At 47.3% G+C, this 25649-nt stretch overlaps 1 protein-coding gene across 1 annotated transcript in view; it reads right to left on the bottom strand.

Moving 5' to 3' along the window:
* PHF3 (PHD finger protein 3) overlaps positions 1 to 25649 on the bottom strand; it is a 909072-nt gene that overhangs the window by 811676 nt on the left and 71747 nt on the right. Inside the window, exon 2 of the mRNA XM_069606191.1 lies at positions 19438 to 19703. Within this exon, the coding sequence (XP_069462292.1) occupies positions 19438 to 19678 (241 nt within the window). The 5' untranslated portion in view covers positions 19679 to 19703. The remainder of the gene's footprint in view (positions 1 to 19437; positions 19704 to 25649) is intronic.

The following is a 25649-nucleotide window of genomic DNA, read 5'->3' as shown; positions in this document are numbered from 1 at the left end:
CCAAACAAGTTAACTCTCTAGCTTCTGCCACAGCATATACATGCAAACTTATCAGAGCGAGCAAACAATTCCTCTCCACAGACAGTTGCATTACACTTGCCAGAGCCTTGATACTATCCAAATTAGACTATTGTAATGGACTTTACATTGGAGCTAATAAACAGACCATCCACAAAATTCAAGTGCTCCAGAACAATGCTTTGAGAGCAGCACTCAAGATAAACAGAAACGAACATATATCCTCCACAAGAAGAGAACACAAATGGCTCACCACCATAGACAAAATTCATCTCAAAATCGCTTCCCTCACCCACAAATGTATCAACAACAAAGCTCCACCTTACCTCATGGATAGATTACGTAAAAGAACCTCCTCCAGACCTACCAGAATAGCCAACGCAAACTGCCTTCAAGTCCCGCGTTTCAAACTTGCCACTATAGGAGGTAACAGCTTCCCGGTTAAGGCGGCGCAGCTATGGAACTCCCTCCCCCATGACGTCAGAGAACCTCAGCCTTTTGCTAAATTCAGACAAAACCTCACCAGGTGGCTGAGAGCCAATGACAACTAACTAGTCCACTTGTCACATTGTACAATACTGTATATAACTATATATTACGTGAACAGGAGCATGCTCCTCGCACCCCTGTCCTGGATCTCTCCCTGTTCATATTTGCTTGCTATAATTCTGCTTATGTCTCCCTGTTCACATTTGATTGCTGTAATATTGCCTATGTCTACACTTCCTGCCTTTTTTTCTGTACTTGCAATGGCTGAGCATATCTGTAACCAAGCTCAGCACATCCTTGTACCCCCATTTCTATGTACCTGTAACTAAGTTGAGCATATCCTTGTCCGCTTGCGCCCTGATACTCCAGGGTATGGCGCGCTATACAAATTAATAAACTAACTAACTAACAATACCCGGATGTAGCACGTGCGTTCCCCCAAAAGGCACGGCTTTCGCCAACATATTGCCCTGTGTACGAGGCTACCAACACATTTGAAGCGTGATTAAAAAAAAAAAAAACTTTTTTTTTTTAAAATCGCCGTCTTCGTAGAAGTTAAGCAAAGTGTTTATTTCCAATTTTGCTGAAGGGGCGTGTCAAGAAACACCTTCTGTGCTCCTTGTTATGGGTTGCTCTTGGCTTGTCCTCCGTATATTACTACATGTGTGTCTGCAGAGCACATAGTATGTACTGCAACAGATTACTAATTGCAATACAGGAAAAGAAAAAATCACTGCCACTAACAAACATCACACTATAAGCACTGACGTTAGCATGGCCACAAAACATCCTACCATGGAACAGAAAAGCATACATACACGTGAATCGCTCAACCGTAGTCCCTTTTCCATACCAAGCATATTACAAAGAACACTATTTAGCACGTGCAATTTCCCCTACTATCGCGAGGGCCGCTGCCCAGTAGAGCAGGGCCAGGCCTTCTTCCCTTTCAACTAGTCTTTCAGCAGCACTCCCTGATTGGCTACTGTTAAACTATTACATATGCATAAACCAATTACAACCAAGAAGTGTGCATTTAATTCCATCACATCTAATGAACAGTGTGTAACAACCGTTACTCACACAGAGGTGACATATCTTCTAAATGAAAAGCACCTCCACGAGAAATTACGGGTGAACGATCAACGCGTTCTGCACCCACAAACATCAGCATCACTACCCATCAGCACACTCAGTAGGTATACTATTTTGTCTACAGTGCAGTGCAAACTGTTATACGTCTGCACACCCCTCAAAACACACGTTTTTGGCGGCTGTCACCCGCCAAGCTCCCTAAACGCCCATAGCAATCAATGGGCTTTCACACGCCAATTTCAACATCAGTTTTCACCGCCCACGAGCCATGAAAGGTTGACAACTATACACTATGCGCAGCAACAGAGTACCTAGGTCTAAATCTCCATAACGTACTCAAAATTTGTACTATAGTGCCTCCCATCACATACCATGAAATTGCTCCTACAGTGGTAGGAGGTGGCAAAGGTTCCATTTGGCCGCAACACGCATTGGTAGATGAAAAACGTTACTGTGTTCTTTTGTTCCATCCTTTTTACAATTGCTTCCCCCATTACACCACCTGCTAGCACCTTTGAACAAATCGCAAACACAACTATCAGGCAGCCTTTTCGACCAAACTATGCAAACTGCATACAATTCAAGCATAACGACAGTTTCCACCCGTACGTCATCCATAACAAAAGCAGCTAAGCAATAAAAAAAGCTATTGCCACGTTGAAAACAGTAACATACGTAAATGTGCATATTCAAATTAAAATCCCTTGCAATCCCTGCACTCCGGTACTGAGCATACGTATGCACAGAACTGCATGCAAATAGATGCCCAAAAACTCTGTACATCTTTCCACACCTTTGTCTCATCCTCCCACACTGCACAGTACTTCCATTTGTTAAGAAAATTGGCCTACGCTAATAAACACACGTTTTTCATAACCTGTGACACACTTAACTCCCAAGTAGGCAACCTACTCCCTTAAATATGCTTTTACTCCCAACCGCCCTTCATATTGTAGACCTTCCATTTACACAAACACACTTTGTCTTCCTGCCAAGACATCCCCCTACAGGACTCAAGAATGTAAAGTACAAATATAAGCAGTATATCATTAGCCAACATTTTCTTACAGTTTTCTTGTACAGGAGCAATACCCATCAGTCTCTGGGAATCTACTGGACTGTACACTTCAATACAACCTAGAAGACACCTACTCTCCGCAATCAACAAAGTACGTACAATACCAGCATACTCTTGTATGTCTTACTAAACCAGTGCACTAATATTCTACTGTAGCGTATTCATGTGTGCCCATCCAGCAGTATGTACTTCGTTGTTACTAATCACACCTCTACAGGTGCTAAGTGTTTCTTATGTCTCCACCAATACAATACCCACATACTAAAAGTGTCCCCAACCTAACCTTACACACCACTACACAGCCACACACTTGCACTTAAATAGCTGCCTACCCTCTTTTCACCCACTGACGCACATTGTACACATATGCTTATGATAATTTGCACACCCACACTTCTTTTTTCGCCAACAGCTACTCCATAATACCTACCAAGCGGCAATTCCGTCGAAAGCAAAGGCAGAAATAGAGCCACGCAACCTACAAACACAGAACGTACCCATCACTGCAATCTGAACTTAAACAGAAAGGTTCAGAAAAAGAGTTAATTCAGGCATTAAGGAAAACAAATCCATCTACCAGTAAAGACAGTGTAGGTGATCTGGCAAAATGTGAGAATGTACAGGAAACCACAAAATACAGTCCAACGCAGACTACTCCTAAATAGCACGTACAAGTAGTAGTGTAATCACAATCAAGCATTCAAAAAAATTAATTTTACAAAAAGTGTTGCACCATAGACTCCTTCACAATCTTACAAGTAGTCGACAGAAATCACGCTTAACCCCGAAACCTACCACAGAAAAGTCATCCTAGAAGCTCTTGTAGATACTGCTATAAGTGTGAAGCGGAAATTGTTTATAGTAACTTTAAAGAGAATTAAACCACTAACAAGATTAATTGGTAAATTACAAGCAGTACTATGAAACAAACGCAATGTTACCATAGATACCTATGGCCACATATGTACTGGTAAGTGGAGTCACACCACCAACACAGAGCCATACTTCAATGAAGAATCCTACAAACAACAACTAACCAAATTGCCTTACATCAGAGTGGACGAGGATATGAAAAGATAGCCAATATCATAATGGAAGAAGAAACACTTCTTTCACAAATATCCCCATTAAACTTAGATGGCACTCTCCAATCCACCAAATCAACACGCATCACCTACAAATGGCCTTGCACATCAATGTGCAACGTTCGCCCATGCCTAATCAAAAATTTGCAGCAATTCCTCAATCAGTATGTCAAAGGCACCAACAAAAGAAAATGAATATACTACAAAGTATGGACTGCTGTCCAGTGCGCAAGTACACTGGAATATGCAGACATTCCTTAGCCTGCATTTGTGGAGCAGCTTGCAAAACGCACCTTCCACTGTATTAAAATGTTAGCAACCCACCATTCAACAATTAGAAATCTAGTCCTCAAACTGTACAATGCAAAAACTCCAGCTTTAGCACTCATACATTTAAATCATTCTCCTACGCGGTACAGGCAAACACGTGTGTAATGAAATTGAGCACATCCCAAGGAAATACTGTGAAACTGAAGAGCACTTACCGACTGCCACATTGCCAGCCAACAATACTGACAACAGTGCAACTATCAACATTTTACATCACACATACACAAAAGAAATACAAAATTTCAAAAAGCACTTCTGCTGAAATGCCAAACCAAAAATGTGTGTTTTGTCGTAGAACTTTCTATAAAAAGAGCACCAAAACTGTTGATATAATTCAGAAAATAGAAGGCAATGAGGAATCCCAATGATTTCAATTAGCTTTGTACCTTCTAGCAGAAAACAGGTACGACATTACCAACACCTCCATACTGTGCGCATACTGCACTTCAAAACTTGAAAATAACCAAAGGCCTTCATGTGCAATTAGTAATAATGTGGAACAGTTTCCAGTGCCAAACGCACTGCAGCAGCATAATTTGTATGAGAGCATTATGATACAAACAGTGCACCCATTTCAAGCAATAAGTATTCAACCAAAGACGGGGGCGTGGCTAACCGCCATGTAGAGTGGACGTGTCTCCTGAGAGTTCCGCGCTGATGTGCCATGATAAGCTGTCTTTAAGTGACTTTAAAGTGCTCCGGAACCCTACAAGTTGCACCATCCGCTGCAGAACCTCCTCAGCAACTTTTTCACCGTCTCCCAAGCGAAGTAGAGACGGCTAACACCTCTATCCGGCGAGCGAAGAGGGACACCGAGCGGATTCAAAATGGCGGCTCCCGCGCCCTGATCCCTCGAAAGGCCGGAGCACACTACCATCGCTGGCGAAGCTGCCCGCCGGCGGGAGGAGGGGATCCTGAGCTGCCGACTCGCGCTTGGACCCAGAGGAGGGGATCGAACAGCTGACCGAACAGCTACACTCATCGATCGAGAGGACCGACCCGGACGTCCTGACCGGACCGCGCCCTGCCCGCGGCGCGCGACCGGGCTTGGGTGTGCCCTGGACAGTCGAGAGGGCCCCTGGCGTGAGCGGTGGCCGACCGGTACAGCAGAGGTAGGCGGGGGCGGCGGAGGACCACCCCGGACACCTACACCAGAGGCAGGGTGAGGGGGGGGGGACTATTCTACCCCCTGCGCCCGACTTTGCCGCTGATGGCAACGCAAGAACTTGGGATGACCTCCTCGAGGCGTTGTAACCCCTGCTGTCTCCCTTCCCCCCCCCCGCCTGCTGATCCTTCAACGGGGGGAGGTGTGGGCGAAAACACCTGACCCCTGCCTGCAGACTGATGCTCCGGCGGACCGCGAGGCCCACTCCTAGGGCCCCCATCACTTCACAACTGACAGCGGAGGGGGCCGACCGCGCCTGCCTGATCCGAGATACCTTTTGTTTCCCGACACCGGCCTGCTACCCCGCTGCTTTTTAACATCGCCCTGTCGGCCCTGCGACGGGAACGAGACCTAGCGGCCTCTCGATTGCGCCCCGGTTTTTTCGGTGCGGGAAGGCCCTGTGTTGACGACATGTCCGGCAGGAACAGTAGGCCCAAGCAGCAGCGCCTGACCACGATGGACACCTTCGCAGCCTGTGAATCCTCGAATCCTGAGGGCACAAACAAAGCGGTCCCGGACGCTCAATCTAACCCCACGGTGGCCGCGGCTTCAGAGCCTAGCAACACCCAGATACTCGAAGCCATCAAGCTTTTCCAGGCAACAATGGAAAACAAAATAGATGCCGTTGCCACAGACCTGGGCCTCCTGCGTCAAGATGTCCGCTCCCTGGCCGGCAGGACTGAGGCGCTTGAAACACAAGTCCGGGAAAACACTGAGTCCAAAACTCACCTTCTTTGAGACGTCGACGAGCTTCAGCAAAGGGTCAAAAACTTGGAGGACAGAGCTGAGGAGGCAGAAGGAAGGGCTCTCCGGAACAATATACGCCTTCTCGGTTTGCCAGAGGGTTCCGAAGGCTCTGAACCCACCAACTTCATAGAGAACCTCCTGCTACAAGAGGTGGGAGCTGGCAAACTCTCCCAGGGCTTCACCATCGAGAGGGCCCACAGATCCCTGGCCAAGAAACCACCGCCGGGGGCCCCACCCAGGCCGGTGATAGCGAAAGTTCTCAACTACAGCGACCGTGAGGTCATTCTGGCCTTTTCCCGAGCTGGCGGCCAAATCCAACGGGACTCTGCTAAAAATCGCCGTATACCCTGATTAAACCTTTCAGGTTCAAATGAACAGGGCACAGTTCATACATACCAAGGGCAGATTGAAAGCCGCCGGGCTGCGTTATATGCTCCTGTATCCTTCCAGACTTAAAGTACTGCATAACAACAAGGCGCACTTATTCGACACCCCAGCCCAGGCCAGGGACTGGATGGACGGATTACAGATCCTTGATATTGAGGAAAGGAAACGGAGACTGAGATAACGATCCTTCTGTCATTCAGGGGGAACTATATTTGCTTGAACCGTTACACAGCTGAATGGATCCTCCCCGCGGAGAACCGGAGTCCTTGTTCACTCCACCCCCTGATTGTTTTTCCCTCTTTTTTGGGTACATATACCCGCCCGTAGGGCACCTGGAGACCGATGCACGGTCCAACGGAGCAAAAACGAGACAGTCATAACGAGGGTAACCTCGCTGGGCCGGTTCTATGTTTCGAGTTTTTTTCACAGTTAAGTAAGGAGGGTGGGAATAGGGGAGTTTTTGTACAGATTTTTGCACAAATTGGAGACATGCACTGGGACATCGAGACCACGGGAACAATTCACATGCAACGCAGCTCCTCCTAGATCCCGAGCTCCACCCGCTACACAGAATAAACCACACCACGCCTATGGCTGACACAATAAGGGTCGTTACCTGGAGCGTCAGGGGCCTGAACAGCTTTAATAAACAACAACGGGTCAATACTTACCTGAAAAGATGAAGGGTCGGAATCGCCATGCTGCAAGAAACTCACTTAACACCCAAGAAACTGGAAGCCCTGGCAAAAACTTGGTGGGGTACCCTAATGGGTTTGACTTACTCCTCCTACGCCAGGGGGGTCCTGATTTGGATTACCCCTACTGTTCCTTTCAAACTCACTAGCACTAAAACAGACAACGAGGGTAGGATGGTGGTGGTGGTGGTGGTGGTGTGCGGCTCCATAGAGGGCAAAGAGGTTTGCTTGGTCAGTACCTACGCACCCAAACATGACGCGACTGCCTTTTTCCACTCCCTTCATGCGCGACTCAGCCTATATGCAGAAAGAATTATGATATGGGGGGGGTGACCACAACCGTCCCCTTGATCCTCTACTTGACAGATCCGATAACAAACACGACCGTCCCTCCTCCCCAGCCAGAATACTTTCCAAACTAATCCAACAGTTGCAACTCAGTGACCTATGGAGGGTCCAGCACCCTGAGCAACGGGAGTACTCCTACTCCCCACCCCAGGCTGTACACACCAGGCTGGATTACATCTTTCTCAGCCTAACGCAACAGTCCATATTTGTTGATGCGTGCTACCTGCCTAGGTTGCTGTCGGATCACTCTCCCCTTCTGGTAACCTGGGAGGTGTTTCCGCCCACACCCCCCATACCCACATGGAAGCTGAGGTCTGAGGCCCTACTTGACTCTGCATTCAAGGAACGCATAAAAGATAGCACTGAAGAATATTGGCAAAATAATCTGCATAGCGTTAGACACTTGAGCACAACTTGGGAAGCATATAAGGTGGTCATGAGGTGCGAGATGATTGCAGCAATTGGGGGAGCCAAGAGATCTCTTACATCCTCGCTTGAGCGCGCAGAAAGGGACCAGAGTACGCTCGAAGGGTGGGCAGACCCATCCCCTGACCACTTACAAAAAATGGCCGAACTCAGAAAAACCTGCCTAACTCATTGGGAATCCCTTGGTAAACCGAGTTATGCCAAGCACACAGAAAGAATCCATGCCCTGGGAGACAAGCCTGGGAAACTCCTAGCTTGGCTCTATAAAAGGGAGACCCCCAGGCCACCCATCTGCCACATACACAAGCCCGACGGCACGGCCGTACATACCCAACAAGAAATCAATTCAGTCTTTACTGACTTCTATCGTAACCTGTACTCCGAAGCCCTGCCCCCCTCCGATACCAGGATTGAAGACGCCCTTGACGTCATCGACCTACCTAAACTAGACTTGCAATTGGCTGAGACCCTGGATTAGCCCGTCACCCCCGACGAGGTCAGGGTGGGAATTAGATTGCTACCAGCTGGGAAAACCCCAGGTTCGGATGGGCTCCCGGGGGAATTCTACAAGACCTATGAGGAAACTCTTGCCCCAATATTGGCCCAGGTCTTTAATGAGGCCTTTGAGCGTGGCATCCTCCCGGACTCCATCAACGAGGCTGTGATTATACCCTTGCTTAAACCGGGGAGGGACGGGGCAAATTGTGGTTCTTACAGGCCCCTCTCTATGCTTAATGTTGACTGTAAGATCCTCACCGCCCTGCGCAGAGTTATCCCTCTGTTGACCCATCAGGACCAAATGGGATACGTCCCAGGGCGCTCCATCGCTGAGAACCTGCGCAGGCTGCATCATGTCATCTTTAGCACTGAGGGAAGGCCGCAGAAACTTGCAGTGGCATCACTTGATGCCACCAAAGCTTTTGATTCGGTGAGGTGGGACTGGCTGTATGGTTTACGCCAGCCCCTCTGCGAGGGTACGTACCAACAAAACCTATTACGCTAAATGGTCCCTACACAGAGGCACCCGCCAGGGGTGCCCTCTGCCCCCCATGTTATACATCCTTGCCTCTGAACCAGTGGTGGCCTACCTGAGACAGGAATATGGAGAGAGGGGCATTAAGATAGACGGGGTGACCCACCTCATCTCTATGTACGCTGACAACACCCTAGTGTACCTACGGGACCCCGAGCACATCCTTCCCTACATCTTGGAAACCCTGGACTGTTTCCACAAGCTCACAGGTATCCAGTTCAATAGGAGCAAGTCTAGCCTTTATGCCCTCGCAGCACTCTTCACCGATGAATACAGGTCCCTCCCCCTCTGGATCTCGAATGGCAGGCAACTTCCTTCAAATACTTGGGGATAACTATACACCGCAACCCAGCCACCGAACACATCCTTAATACCGTAAAGGCCAAAGACTCTCTCACGAAATCTATGGTGTTCTGGGGCCGGCTCCCGCTTTCGATGGCCGGGAGGGCGGGACTCATCAAAATGGTCGCCCTTCCCCGTCTATTACATAACTTCACTAACGTCCCCTTCAACACCCCCCCCCCTCTTTTTTCAAAGATCTCAACAAACTCTATAGGGGCTTCCTTTGGCAGGGAGGCAGGCACAAGGTGGCATTGGAGACTCTCCAAAGATCGTACCAGAGGGGCGGACTTAAGATCCCCAAGTTTGAACTGTACTTCCTCGCCAGCCAGCTGAGACATGTCACGCAGTGGATGGCGGACGAAAGCACGACAGACACTTGCCTCCTTCAGCCGGCCCTCCGCCGGTTGTTACTCAGAGACATACTGTGGGCTGGGGAGGGTGCTACGAGTGAGTCACTGCCCTTACCTCGCCAAGCTCGGGATCCGGCTTTGGAAAAGGGCCTGCAAACTGGTCGGGTCGGACGACCCATTCTACCCACAGATCCCCATCGCTGCACTCATGGTTAATCACTCTTGGGGGCATGTCGAAACACGCACACAATGGGAGCCCCTCGGGGTGGCCACGCTGCGGGACTTGATTCAAGAACAGGAAATACTAACTTTTTCAGATCTCTGTGAGACCACGGGCCTCCCGGCGGGACAGTTCCTGTTGCACAGGGTGGTTGTACAGACCTTGTGCAGCAGATGGCCTGTCGCAGCTAACCTGACTGAGGAGAACGAATGCATTAAAATGATATTGTACTCTGCTGAGGGGGGCCACGAAACCTCACGAATCTATGAAGCCCTGTTATGGAGTACGACCAGGGGAGACCTCAAATGTAGGAGTAGGTGGGAAACTGAACTGGGCCTCGTTTTTGAAGACAAAGATTGGGGTGACATAACCCACTATCATAAGAAGGTCTCCAGGAACGCCCGCTTACAGCTCATTCAACTGTATATCACCAATAGAGCGTACCTCACACCGGAAGCCATATCGAAATTCACGGGAGCTGGAACCCAGTCATGCCCCAAATGCAGTGAACCCAGAGCGGGAATGACTCACATGTTCTGTGGCTGCACAGTAATCGGGGATTTCTGGTCACAAGTGAAAGACAGAGTGGATGGCGCAGGCATCGTAGTAGAGGTGGACGAGCCTACGGCCTGCATCCTTGGCAAATACAGGCGAAACAGGAAGAACAAACCCCTATCCAAGCTCACTGACCTTATATACATTACAGCCAAAAGACGTATTGCCATGGGGTGGAAAAGCCCCAGAGGTCCACATATGCCCCTATGGTGGGGAGACCTCACGAAGTGGATCATAGCTCAAACCGCGGCATGGGAAACGGCTATTCATGTACAAAGACTGGATTCTAGCGAGGAGCTGCACCGCTGGGTGGCCCTGACTGTGCCCTTGCTCCACCCTGAGGCGGATGATACGGAGCGGAGCGAAGCGGAGAGAGTTGCCCGGATATGGGCACAAACTAGAGAGGAACAGTAAACTAACCGTGGTCTTGGGGGGCAGGGGGGGGGATTTTGGGTTGTTTTTTTTATATGCTTAACCAGTCACCAATGATGCTTTCTATACTCTTTGTTTATTTCTTGTTATGAAACTAATAAAATATTTAACAAAAAAAAAAGTATTCAACCAAAAACTGCAACATTACCTCCCACCAAATTACTCAAAAGCATTTGTGGTAAAGTAGTTTATTTACCGTTAGATCTAAAAGAAAATGTGACACTCTACGAGTGCAAAGACCAATACCCAAATCTTTGATTATCCTGGTACATGGTGTACCTACAAAAGACAAAAAAATCTGGCAACACCTAGTGGACTAACCAAAGTTAGAGAGGCGTTGCAGTACCTTAAAGAGCCTGGCTGGCTGGCAGTTTCTCCTGGAGGATGTCCTCCACAAAGTCTGCTTCAGCGACTGCTTTATTTGTAACAATTTTAAAGTGATCAGCTGCTTTACACAACATTACGTTAAAAGTCAATTGATCATCCACTGGCGAGGGTTGTTGCCTAGTGGGTGTGGACTGGGGAGAATCCAGAGACAGGGCATCAGAATCTTGAGGATCTGGGGAATGTCATGGTTGAGGGTCACCCACATCTGGGTTATCATCCCAGCCCTCTATGGGATAATGCATTTCCTCAGGGTTGATGAATTCCTCATCCTGAGTGTTAGCAGGAATTTCATCCTCAGTTAGGTCGTAGTTGTATATATCCTCTTCTGAAGAGGGGTTAAAAAGCCTTGGAAATTTAGCTTTGGGGTCCACACGCTCTCATCCCTTGGCCTCCTTGGTGTGGGTTGTTCTGAAGGGGGAAACAAACCTGTCCAGCCTTTCCATGCAGTTCTGAAACTTTTCTCTAGTCCAAACTGAGGACCTAGAATGGTTTAGAGGTGGAAAAGGGTCTTGAACGTGTTAAGTCGTTGAAGTGTCTGGATTTTTGTCTCATCGTCCAGAACAGCCCTTCTTCGCCCTCAGAAAACTCCTCCTGAGGTACAGACCGAGGCAAGACGTCTCTGTGCTTCCCTTTCAACTTATGGGTGGGTTCCGGTACCTCCCCTTAGGCCATCCTTAGACCTCAGTGGAGCCTTGGCCTTTTCCGTAGGCCTCGGAGCATCCTCGGGCTGCCGCTTCTGAGAATTGGCGGCAACAATTCTAGCTAAATTGACAGTGACTTCTTCTGCGGTCGGGAGGTGTGTAGCTACAGCCTGCGATTGCGAAGGGGTCCGCGGTGCTGGGGCCTTGTCTTCGGCGGAACCGGAAACCTATCATCGCCGGACGCCTTCTTGCGATGCGTCTCAACTGAACCTGGTATATTCAGGGTAGCGCCCTTTGTTTTCCATGGCCCAGTCGCTAGGCGCATATGCGGCTGCAGGGAGGGCTGCCGATCCCGATGGTTGGCGGGTGCAGCCAGAGCTTCAGGTGTACCCGTTGGCGCTGACGACTTCTTGGACTTGGTCGAAGATTGACTTGGGGTTGTGTGCTTTGTGCTGTGTACATGTTCGTCTTTGTCGACGGGGTGTGACTTCCCCATAGCAGTGCCAAAGCCGTGCCTAGCGGGGCCGAGGACAGACTATGCAGAACGTTAAAGTTCCATCAAAAGGTCAACAACCTCCGGATCGGAGGTGTGATCGTCACTGTCGCCGTCGTCACATTCGGTGGCTGCAGCAACAGGAGAAAATGCCTTCGACATACCGTAGGCCACCCACCGCTTGACTTTATGCTCCTTTAATGTCTTAGGACAGAGGAGCTTGCAAGCCGCGCATCCTTCTTCCTTGTGATCGAGGGGCAAGCACCAGTTACACCGTCTGTGTTTATCGTCCCAAGGGAATTTACTCTTACACTCAGGGCAACACCTAAATGGAGTCCTCTGCATAGCTGAGGATGGATAGTGACGAAGACCAAAAGGGAAAGAGGAACGAAAGGGAAAGACATTCTCAGTTTGTATAGAAATGTCCACCCCTACCCCACTCTTCCTACTGTATAGGCCGGCGGAAGGCCTGGCCACGTGGTCGGCAGCGCCGACTGGATCACCGTCCGTCGAGTTCTGAAGGTCTTCGGCAGAGGTCTGTAACAGCCGTCGAAATAAGGGACGGATAGGGTGATCTGATTATTTTATACAATTATTTGACCAAAGGTCAATGGGACAATAAACAAAGTCTTTGACGAACTCCACATCAAGGCGACCAGTATGCTTTTCGGAGAAAAACAATCTGAGGGACCTCGACACGTGAGGGATCTTGGGTATACTATACGCATTGTAGGGATAGTGTTACAGGCACGCCCATGCCGACGTCCACTTTCAATTCTCGAAAGACAAGATGCAATACTCTGCGGTTACCACTGGATGTTGGACCATATGCACAGCATGTGATTCTAAGCAGATTAGCAAACATCAGAAAGGCGGTTACCCTGTAAGTTTACCCCCAGATTGACCCTTGATTTGTCTTTCTGCCTAGAACTGGAAGGAAGCATCATGGAGAGGATTCCATGCTCACGTAAACGTGTGGGAGAAACATCCTGCACCTGATTGAACAATAACAATAAAAATAAAATCTATTCTGCTAGCGTGCAAGTCATTGCACCATGTAGGTCTAAAACCTCCATCCTTTAGAGGCAGAGTGTGCATGTCGAATTCCGATAAAATGTCACCAGTCATCACTCAATTTCCCCCTGCGAGACTTAGGATTTCGCCCCCAGGTGCGGCTTGGCCAAACAATCAACATTGAACTCATCCGCTATAATGATTAAGCCCTTGAGTTTATTGGCCTGCCACTCACGCAGAGAATCTTTAACCTGCTTCATTAATGTGGATGTACAACTACCATCCGGGGGTCAGAGTGTCACCAGTAATGAAGGCCGTGTGTCAAAAGGGGGGTGGAACATCTCCCCACAGAGAAGATTGCTATGCAACCAGCTGCCAGAAAAGAGCTTTAGTCTGTATGCTGCATTGGCGCCTATGCAAAGACCACCTTTAGGGCAGCCCGTAATCATATCCTAGAAAGACTAAAGAGCAAAGTGTAAACGTCTACATCAAACCCACTAATCAGCCAGGTCTCCAGCAAGAAAAATGTAACCATTCTTCAGTTTAGCGAGCCCATCGCAATTTGTCAAGAAAGAGTTGTGACCTTGTGTGTTCCAGGATATCAAGTGTGTTGCCCGTGTAAAGGACCCTTATGTCATTGCACTATTGGAGAAATGTTAAACCAGGTAACCTGGACACTGGCATCATTCCTAAACTGGTGCTTTTTGATGTTAACAAAATGGAGACCTCTCGGGTAGCCCTTTGGCCTCAGGTCGTAGTCGCTATCGAGCACTTTGTGAGGTCTAAATATTGCCACCTCAAAACCCAACTCAAGTTCACCAGAGTGCTGACAAATCACTTCCGCAAGTTCAGCTGAGGCTGCGTTTGCCAGTTGGTTACGCTTCCCGTCTGTGGCAATTCAAAATATACAATGTCTGTGGACGTCAATTTAGATAGGGTAGGTATGAATCTAAACAGTTGGAAGAGCCATGTTCGGTTTAAAAATTGACTTTGTCTGTAGGGAATTTCTCTACAATTTTAATAAACCTTAAATCCAGTCTGCTGTGTGATTGCCCATGCCCCAGGTGTCCTTTTCGCTGTTGTAACTGCGCCACAAACTTAAGCCAGGGTGGTCAGCCATTGTTATCAACCTTTTTAGTGTATTACGTTAAGGGATCCTGCAATTAACGTTTGTGGGGGCAGGTCAAGTCATATCAATCTGTGTCATTTGTTAACTTTGTTTCTGGGAGGCTAAATTCCAGAGGTCAGTGTTTTCTCACTTCCTGGGTAGCCTGCCACTGGCTCACACCTTTGTCTGTGATCTGGCTGTTGGAGCCGGTGATCACCTTGTTGACCTCGACTGGGATGAGGGGTAAGGTGATATTAGGTTGGGGTCTGCCAATGATATCAGCATCCACCTTTGTCCAACGGACATATTCTTTTTGGCGGGTTTCCTGCAAGGAACAGTCAACCTTGCCATTGGCTGCTGTAATCAATCTATCAAGGGGGCCTCAAAGGCGTACCTGCCTCATTGTATCTTCACCCAGTTCATTCGTAATAGTATAGTAATCAGAAACTGGTGGAATATTGTGGTTACTTTGAAGGTGAGAGTTATGTTAGGTTAACTAAACTTATAAAGTTTATCATATTGGAGGGTGTCAGTGCTAGCTGTCTGGAAACCCACAATTGAGGTTATGGGGGGTGGCTGTCTTCTGCAATTAGCCTTGGCAGGAGTTATCGCCAACGGACTGTTTAACATTGACATCTCTGCACACAGTGCTTCAAGGGGGTGATCCTCAGAGTGGGCAACAATGTTGACAATGACCTGTTCATTACCTGCCTTTTTTGGGGCTGTTGGCTCCACGGTTATTGCCGTAAACAGCAAGCCACTTCTGTGCTTTTTGGTCACCAGAACCTGGTGCATGCTCGCCTTTTTTTGGGCGGAGAACTTTTTAGATTGCAGTTGCTCATCAGCCACCAGTCTCTGCATGATGATTTCCAAGAGGGAGGTGGTGTTAGATTGATTTTCTGCCAGTTTAGTAACTAGTAGCAGGAGCGCTTCAAGCTTAGACTGGATAGCTTGAAGAGTTCCGCTTTCATCCTCCCCAGAGCCCGGGAAATCAAGCTCATCAATGTAAACAGATTCTGCTTCAGAGTTACTGTCATCATATACAGAGATAGACAGAGGCAAATGTATCCAGATCCAGTGTACCGGACAAATTAGTGGCAGGTACTACCGTTGGGAGATAGCTTTGGTGCCGAGAGATTCTCAAGTTTTCACACAAGTTGAGTAGGGACCTGTTGTTGTCTATGGTAAAAGAGTAATCACGAGGAACGACCTGTGCTCTAGAGTCAGAGGGTTCCCATACACTTTCAGGTATTGAGGGGGGGGGGGATACCCCTCTTGGTTCTTTTGACGGAGAGCCTATGATTTGTTGAAGTAACCCATGATGTTTGTTTGCCATGCAGGCCTCGTTCTTTACTTTTCCCCTCTTTGCTTGAGGAAGCCCAGCTTTTTCCCGTGCCTGGAGTGCTGGGCTGTGTCCCAGGTTGCCTCTCAGGGTCGTCATGCTCGAGAGGCCATAGCTTGTTTTTTTTTTGATCCATCAAGGCAAGTGCAGTTAGACTAAATTAAAAGTATGAAGCGCTCAGTCAAACCATCAGTTGCTTGAGCACAACACTAATCAGTGGAACCGAGGAGCGGGAAAATTCAATACTTCTTTTGTGATGAAGAGATATATGGTGTATGGGAGAAGCGGCTCTTGGGCAACACAGCTCGTACAGCCCCAAAGATGTTGGGCGGCAGCTGAAAGTCAGATAACCAACAGGCGGCACAAAGGCATCAAATTCCAGCAGTCACCGCCTAAAGTTAAGAATATCTAGCTCTTGGTATAGCTTGCCCCCAACAATAAACTGCTTCTGGGGCCAATAAGGAGACGCCAATCATTCCAATGAGCCTGAATGGCTCAGGTAAAGCAGTCCTGTTTCAGGTATTGCTGCAGGTGCAGATTGCCCTCGCCGCCGCCCGTACTGGTGCTTTTAAAACCGCTTTCCGCTCCACTTTTAAAAGCGTAAAGTCTCATCTTATGTGAGCTACGGGTCGCCTTATCCCGATTTTGTCGGGGGAGCTGCTAATTAGCCACTGCCACTATCTCCGCAACTCTGGGTCCGGGAGCTGAGCAGGTCTATGCTTCATGTTAAACGCCCTAACGTGGCGTACCACAGCACAAATTACCTCCCTCGATGCCGTCACTGGAGGCCTGTGGGGGGTAGGGGGGTCATCCGATGAGATTTGAGGAAAGGCACAACGAACGTGCCAAGCCGCACTGCTCTCACCAAACGCAATCTCGCAAATAGTTTTTTGTTTCAAGCACTATGGTCAAATCACGTGTACCACGCTATTTAGATGCGTTTGCTTGTGAACCTTGCGAGTCATGGAATGGAAGGTCTGCCGCAATGCTTTATGCAGGGAAATTACATTAATCTCAACCAACACCTCGCCGAATTGGGGATTATTACTTATTAAATCTTGACTGATTATTAGCATTGAAATGGAATCAAAATGGTCTAAATATCTGAGTAGTATTGTTCTTCATTTCAAAAATGTCTACACACAGCTCTTTCTCTAGCCCTTTCTTCATGCGTAAAACATGTGGGCTTCACAATAATCATGGACCTCTCATTATACCCCAAAATTCCAGCAAGAGAAATTAAAATGAAACTGTTGTAACCTTAGATCTTCCTACTTTTTACACACACCCAGCCCTACTCAAAAAAGAAATTGGGTGGAAGCTCCATTTTCATTTCACCCCCAAGCTTTCAAACACCCTCCAACCAAAAATCACGACTGGCCACACCGTAGGGAGTGAACATTTCTTTCTATTCATCAGATAGAAAAAAAAGACCAATTTAGAATAAATTCTGGGATGAGGTGCGGACACAAAAACTGTTTGATCGGCTGGGTTGGGAAATAAAGAGTGTAAGGGTGAGGATGAAATGGAGAGGGGCAGAAACTGCCTTGAGGTGCAGAGAGGAGGCTCCACTGAAAGCAGATGATTCTCATGCAGAGGTAGAAGCCCCAGAGACATTGGGTGCTGCAGGGGACACTGAAGGGTGAATCTCCGTAATCTGATTGTGAAGGAAGACTTTGGGGCTACTGTAAAAATGTTACATGTTGAAAGAGAAATCTGATCTTGTCCTCACTTGACTGTTGTGAGGAAGCCACACATGACAGTGATGTTCCATGGGGCCATATGTGATCGTGTGGGAAACCAGAGCTGGAATCCTAAGCGTATTGCGCCAGCATTTAGACTACACAAAAGGGGAGGATGTAGGCAGAAACTAGCATGGAAGTTACACCAATATCACAGGTGCCCAATACACTCATGGTAAAGTTAAGGTTAGAGTTAACCGCACCCGCAAGAATGAGGAAGCTACCCCACCCTTGGATATTCCTCTCTGCGAGCAGAGGAAAAAGTCCAGAGGCCTCCACAGATCCTTAATTGATAGGGGATAACAATGGTGACCAGATTTTGCAAACCATTTTGAAGGACTAGTATGGCAATTTTCCAGAGCTCCGGCACATGTCTAGGAATTCAGTGGTGAGTAGAGTCTGTCCTCAGCTCGGACCCTATGTTTATAGCCTTCTGTGGGCCCACAAGTGCAACAATGGTAGAACCAACAAAGAGAACCTCAGGGAAACCTTGGTGGAAGACAGTATCCGGCCTTCGGGTGTGAACACTTGTTAACATGATTTTAGGGGTCCACTTATTTTTTTACATTTTTGTAGAGCGCCACATGCCCCTAGTCCTCAGAGTGCACAGAATAAACTAGGCCACAACAGACAAAAACATAAAGAGGCAAAGGAATTAGCAGGAAGTCATTCCGCAGGGGAAGCTAGAGCAGCTAATCCGCCGAGTTAAACAAGAGTGTTTTTATCACTTTCTTGAAATAAACTGTGTAGGACAATGATCTAGTTGCCAAGGACAAAGCATTCCACTCTTGTGGGGCATGGGTGTCAAAGCAGGTGTCACCAAATGTCTTTAATCAATCGAGGTTGGACCAGAAAGTGGTTATTGTTGCAACGCTAAACTCTTGTGGGTTGTTTGGCAGAGAGTCCATGCACCACCATCAAGGATTTTCTGGTGCATGACCGGGTTAGGCCCCTGAAGCAAGATGTAGTATTAGCCTATAATAGGTGAACCTTGAATTTGCCCTTGAAAGATAGCACAGGTCTCTCCCAAAACCAGTGACACCAGGCAGAATTATGCCCAGATGGGAAGCTAGGGGAAAAAAAATAGGGGATATATGTACTACCATGGTCTTCGCCCAGACAACATCCTGTTGTGAAAATTAAGTTTCTTGAAACAGGTCCTTCCATCCACGCAGGTGCATTTTGAGATCTCTGGTAAGTGTGCCAAATGTAGTGGACAGGAGTGGTGTGGACCTCCAAGTAAAGTGTTTTTCTAAATCCAATAGCACATACAGACCGGTGCATTAACTACAAATTGTAACCCACATGTTTCTAGATGCAGGTGAATCATTTGTAGGGAGGACCAAATGGGCAAGAAAAAGTCCATGCGTAAAAGAAGCTCAAAGGTTTGCTTGAGCGTCTAGTTCCACTGGTGCAGAGAAAAGGATTGGTGAGTAAAGCCAAGGGGAGAAGCAAGCAAGACTGATGCCAGGCAGGGAATTTTGTTTTATTTGTGAATATGTTTGCTGTGCAAAATAAGTACACACCTATCCACGTTTAGGTCGCCTTGCCATAGGTATCGAGGAAATGGGAAGGGCCCGGACAAACATAAGGCTGGGACAAATGCAAACAGCAAATGAATTGGATTGATTTGAGGGGATTGGACGTTCGTATGCACAACACAAAGCATTTGGCAGAAGAAAAAAATAAATTTAAAAAAAAAGACCAAAGAACTATAAAACATGATTTCCAATTACGCAGCTAACATACAGAGAGATCGAAACATCAGTGAGGGACAACAAGAGGAAGAAGAACAAACAAACAGGTGGGGAGGTTGCGATTTGTATTTGGTCAATGTATTATTTTACTGAAAATTGCATTTGTTTTTGTGCAGTAACGAACAAACTTTAGCACGAAGAGACACAGGATAACTTACCTGCTGTACATGTTAGTTGGAAATTAGGATCACTGGTCTCCAAAACGGGAAAACAGAACTGTGTGCTTGCGGATCCTAGCATAGGATCCTTGTCACTAAGCATGTTCTTTAGAGAGTCTTCTATGACGTTATGGCTTGCAATAAAGTCATCACAGCCTTCAGTCTCCAGGTTGGGTCCGAGGAAAAGGGAATCATCTAAGTGTTCGGGAATTAAGTGGGTAAAAGCATCAACTATATCCATTAAGCCCTCTGTGTGCCCTTCAGTTCTGTAGATAAAACAAGGAAAGAAATGTAAACTAGTTACTTGGGCAACACTGGAAGGAAATAAAGTACACATACATATTTTCTGTTAAAAATGTTGATTTATAACACAATCACAGAATTAAAAAAGGGCACAGGGATATCAGTCAGCCCTTTTGTTGCCTACTGTGGATACCTGTTGCCCTTCTCTGTCTAGATCTTTACTCTTTCAAAACCATTTCTCCTGTTTTAAATACTCTGAGAAGCCTTTCATTGTTCAGTCTCTTAAACATTCATAATTATATCACTTTCCAAAGAAAACAGACCACATATTTGTGTATATCCCCTTTACCTATATTATATTACAGGTTCCTCCAAGTACAACCAACAAGAGAAGAAACTTGTATCCCGTAGCAATGGGAGGTTTTAGTTTGCAATTTCATCTGTACTCCTACCCTAATGAATGAACATCCAGAATTTCTACCAGTAGGTTAATGTCTCAACAATGCTACCTTGTAGAATGCCATTATTTAAATAAGAGTTGCTCTCTGTAGAGATCCTTAGTCCTAGCCCATCAATGCCTTTCGTCCAGGCTCTTGGGAGTTCCGTCTACAGGTACGAAAAGACACTTTTTGATACAGAAAAAAAAGTAGAACATCCTCATTAATTTCACTTTATAGAATGAGGGGCGTGTCCACGTATCTCCAAGCACCACCTTCGCCTCGCACACTAGTCCTTTTTCATACACCCTAGCCTTACCCAACTGATGTTCTTTGTAGCAGGTTAAGTGGGAGGGCTTGTGGTGGAAAGAGGAATATGAACTAAGAAGAAGTCCAGCAGTCACTAGAGTGACTGATATATTTAACTCCTACAACTTGTTAGTTTTTCACCGTACCCTTGAGAGATTACCAAGCATAAAGGAACCTAGAGGGAGGTTGGACAAAGCCAAATCAATACAATTTTGCAAAACAACTCGACCAAAGCGAGCAACAGCTCTAGCACCAGCATCCAAGCAGTAATTTTTTCAAAAATCTGTATAAGAGGCCCAAATGGCAGCCTAGCAATGACAACCTTGTGGATGTGGCTCTGAAAGGCCAGGAAGGCTGTACTGCTTCTTACAGAATGAGCATGAACCACTTTAGGATGTGAGAGCTTCTGACTGGGATAGCTCTCATACATGCATCAAACTGTCCATCAGCCCATTGTGTTTAGATGCAATTTTGCGGTCTACATGTAGGCACCTTTTCAGAATACTGGAGTTAGCCGTGGGCCATAGGTTGGAAGGTTTTGTGGGCCAAGGATGAGAAGAGAAAGTTCGGTCCCAAGTTGTATGGGGGGGTGAAGGGGAGGGCGGGGTTAGATGAGGGAAGAGACGTGCAAGACTCAAAATGTCTCTTGCCCACTGTATTTGAGAGCGAGAAACAAACATTCCCAAAACTCCAGTAGACACCCAAGGCTGCAAGTAACTTCTACATAATCTATCCAAAACTCTGGACCAGCCAGGTGTGAGATTCTCCAATCTAGAGGACAATAGGTTAAACTTGCAGTGAACACACCAGTGAACTGATTTTTTTATTTATATCATGCTCGTACACAGTGGCAGAACCTGGTCCACTTGCTGTTATACCAAGCCTCAGTCTATCCTAGCAGCCGTAAATATATCCATACATGTCACTAATGGACCTTGCAGACTTGGCTGCAGTCATCAACCAGGCCTCCGACATCAGAAATAGAGTGGAGAGGTGCACAATCACACCATTCTTCAAAGAGAAGGTCAGTCTTCTGTAGGCAATGGGTGGGAGGGGCAGGAGTCAGGACTTTGAGGTCGGAGAACGAGCACTTGGCTGGCCACCTTGGGCGACCAGGAACATCAAACATGCTTGCGAGGCCAGAAACCTGAAGTACCTTCTGATACAAGGAGAGGCAGAAATTCAAAAAGGAAAAGGCCTGCCAAAATAATTCCAATGTATATCCCAGAGACCCAATGCACCAGCCAAAAATGGGAGATACACAGGGGCACTTGCGATTGGTCTGAGGGGCAAACATGCCCACTGAGTAAATTTCCCAGTTTAGGAAAATAGCCCTTTGTGCTAAAGTCTACTGACTGAAGCCTGCAGAGAGGATTCTAAATCTGTGTTGGGAACCCGCAGCAGATGGAGTTTCAACACAAATGTACATCCCCAAAAGCGTTATCGGAGGAGAGTTGGTACCGCCCTGTGTGTCGATATAAAATATGGCCAATGTATTGCCTATGAACAGAAGAGAATGGTATGCAGTGTTAGGAACGAAGACCAGGAGGGCATCTTTGACGTTGGCCCATCACATCTAGCCTGTTGATGGATCACTCTTAGAGGGGGGCCCAGAGATTGTGCACGTAAATGTGGATGCCCGGCCCAACAGGCAAGAGTCTGTGGTGATCACGAGTGAAGGTTAATCCTCTAAGAAGGGTACCGCCAAGAAGATGGCAAATGTGTTTCCACCACAGACATTTTACAGTCAGCTCGAGAGGTATGGGTTTTATCAAAGATTGAGGCTGATCTGCCTGGTCCTAGCTATTCGCCAGGTTAAGTTGAAACCTTCTTATCCGGATACTAGCATAAAGTACTGACAGCATGCACAAATCCAGAGACTTCTGCAACATGTGGAACACCAGTCGCTGCCATTCCACACAAGTATCCCATATGCCGCTAACCAATGAGAAGCTAGATGCTGCATTGTGCAGTTTTAAAAATAGTTTTAAAAATGACCTAACGGAAAGCAGAAGTGGCGAGTATTTAGGGGGACTTCACAGAGGCAGTTACAGCAAAGAAAAAAGACAGATCGACTTGGAGCAAGGTTGAATGACCTGGAGGAGCTAACAGAAGAGCATACAGGAGCACCAGAGGCCTCTATACATACAGAATAACTAAGAACACAATATGGAAGAAATGTGTGAAGACTAGGATAACAGTTCCAGGGCAGACATCAGGATTCGAGCTATCAAAAAAGGAACAGAAGGTGCAGCATCATGAGATGCATGCAAAACTTGTTCTTTTCTCTCATTAAGCAAGTGCCAAACAAGACGATCGACATAAACGGGCCACAGGGCGAGGAGAGCAAGAAACAACCCGGGAGCCAAACCACAAGATTTCCTGGTTAAATCTCACAATTGCGGAGACTAACTAAGCATGAGTTATGTCAAAGCTATGGAAATAATTATCTTAAAAAACTGTGTCCTAACAAGATTTTGCGTGAATGCGAGCTCTGGCGGAATGACACCTTCCGCTGGCAGATTTAACATGGAGGGGCAAAGGTGATCCCTGACGGGTCACCCTTAAAGGAATGGTTCGGTCAAAAAATGTTATTGCCCCTACGGGTCGGCCATGTGTTTTTAAGCCTAAGTCGCTCGATTTTAGAAAAATTTCCGATGGACCTTACCCGAGTTTTCGTCCATTAAACGCACGGGAAAACGGGCATCAGGGAGCTGCCTTTTTTTGATAATCCTATCATTTCCCACATCGCCCTGGCTGACCTGCTTTTGCGGCACTAAATCATATCCCCCGCCCCTCAGCCTGTCATCAGCAGACGTGTAACGCCCATTTCACGCCAAAGCACTTCTCGTGTCAACATTCGCTGCGCTTCAGCTAATGACGTGTCGCCATGGAAATGGCAGGACGCCTCTTTCCTCAATAAGTATAAACAGACCGTTTCACAACACACAGCAGCAGATTTTCTATTCCATTCCTCTCTCTGTGTTACTTTGAGTATTCTGTGACTCGTTTCTGTGCTCTGGTCAGCTACCTTCACAGCTTGTAGCCCGTGTGAACAGATACCAGTACCACCGCTATCAATTATTTTAGTTTGTTTAACACACAATGGCTACAATAATTCCCTACATGTACGAGCCCGAGTATACCGAGGAGGAACTACTGGAAAGGGTAACATGCGAAAACAATGGGTCTTCGCACGGCAGTTGGGAGGACGATTCAACAGCTGAAGAGCCTGGACCTAGTCGCATGGACGGTGTTGCCACCTGGTGCACATGCAATCAGTGCAAGCTAATGCCAACCGAGGACGAGAACTGCTGCTGCTGTGAAAACTCGGGATTCGTGGCCTACATTTCGGAAGGCGAGCCACGACCGCAATGCATAACCGAGCTGCCAGACTTCAGGGCAGCCTGCCTCACACGGTCCGTGATGAGGTTAATGATGGTGCTTATGCACGAACTTCGCGCAACTGTTCGTCCTCGTAATCCGAGTAACGAGTAAGTATACTCTGCTTGTCATGCCACTCCTATTTCATGGTCTTCTACTATATCCAAAATTACATATACATATCATTGTAATGCATGAAAGTCTTTCAATAGTGTGCAGTGTCTAGATCGCATTGGTCCGAGCAGAATGCCATTAGTTACAAGAATTGTCATTGACAACAAACGTTTATTAAACTTATCTTGGTCATTTAAAAACAATTTGTTTCATTCCTTTTCACAGGTGGTACAGGCTGGTGGCCTATCGTTCTTTTACATGGTGGCTTCACGGGAAGCTTGGACACCGCGTTCGAAGAGTGATACCCCCTGTGCCCTTCGTGCCATAAGAGAAACGTTCCCGAGTGACAGCGGTCAGTTAAGGGGATTTTCTCTCGCTGTGCTGCAACCTGAACTGTACAATGTGTAAAGTTTTGTATTTGTGTGTCATCAAAATAAGATACAAAATAAAACCACATTTATTTTAACAACGGTTGTTTCGATTGTTTAAATAAATCAAGTGTGTCTCCATTCAAGGATGGACATCAGACATCTGTACTCAGAATGGGTGAAGTAGGGTGGTCACTATCTAAGCTAACATAATATGTTATCAATAATGCATGCACTAAATAACACTTGTTCAAAGTCTTTCAGTTGGTTATGTCTCTATAAAAGTCACACATATCTATACGATCAGTTAACATGGATTACAGGCCTTAGGTCAAGGGTCTTGACCACTATAATACACTGTTTGAAGTGTGGGTCTGTGCTCACAAGAATCTCCGGTATGTGGCATTTGTTATTGATAGGCAACGATATAGTGGAGTAGGGGTCTAATGTTAGTTGGGGATCTGATAGGTGGGCATCATGGCGTGGTCAGTGGTCTGGCACATGAAGAGAATACCTTGCAGGGACACAGGGTCAGAATGGCAGTAAGTTTCCACTGACGAGGGTGCGTGGGCAAGGAAATGTTTGTGGAGATGAACGAGCCATATGCTTGGTTCAGGCCGGTTCACGTGCAGGACTGTGATCTCAGAGAGTGATGTTACATTTACTAGCTGTTGCAAATACCTCTGGAGTTTTCCAGTCAGAGTGGGAACGAGGGTGTGGGCCATGTGCTCTGCGCGCTGTACTATCGCAGTGAGGCCTGGTCACCAAGATGGAGTGGAAAGGGGGTACAAAAATGGATGCCCCGTGTCCTGCTCAGTGTTCCCATCTACGCAAATGTCATCCAAAGTTAACATCACATAAGGGCAAGGGGCAAACCCACTACTGGAGGCACTTGGTACGAGTTTCTACTGAGAAGTAAAGGATGAGAGGGGCCTGATGGCCCCTCGCTCCCACACACTTGCCTGCACGCCAAAAGGAAGTTCGCACCCGGGGATAAGCGCTGGCATGGGGGGCTGTCACGGGCGCAAACGGCCAAGGTGCCAAACAGCATGTACACTTCAAAAGGTATCCCACGCCCAGGGGCCATCGCTCACATGGCCTCCTCAGACCCCGTGTCTCCAGGCAGGCCTCCCCCGAGGCAGGCCGCCACCCTGCAATCCACATAAGTGTGTCTCCATTCAGCAGTCTTCCTGTGCCTTATCTGCACGCCCCAGGCCCATCCATCCCACCCCCTCTATCTAAGGCGGTTTGCACCCGGGAATGAGCGCTGGCATGGGGGGCAGTCACAGGCGCAAACGGCCAAGGTGCCAAACAGCCTGTACACTTCAAAAGGTATCCCACGCCCAGGGGCCATCGC

This window comes from Ambystoma mexicanum, chromosome 4p (genome assembly GCF_040938575.1).
Source record: "Ambystoma mexicanum isolate Mex_15411 chromosome 4p, UKY_AmexF1_1, whole genome shotgun sequence".
Taxonomy (NCBI): Eukaryota; Metazoa; Chordata; class Amphibia; order Caudata; family Ambystomatidae; genus Ambystoma; species Ambystoma mexicanum.
Note: the sequence above shows the minus strand (reverse complement) of the source record. Positions and strands in the feature narration are given on the sequence as shown.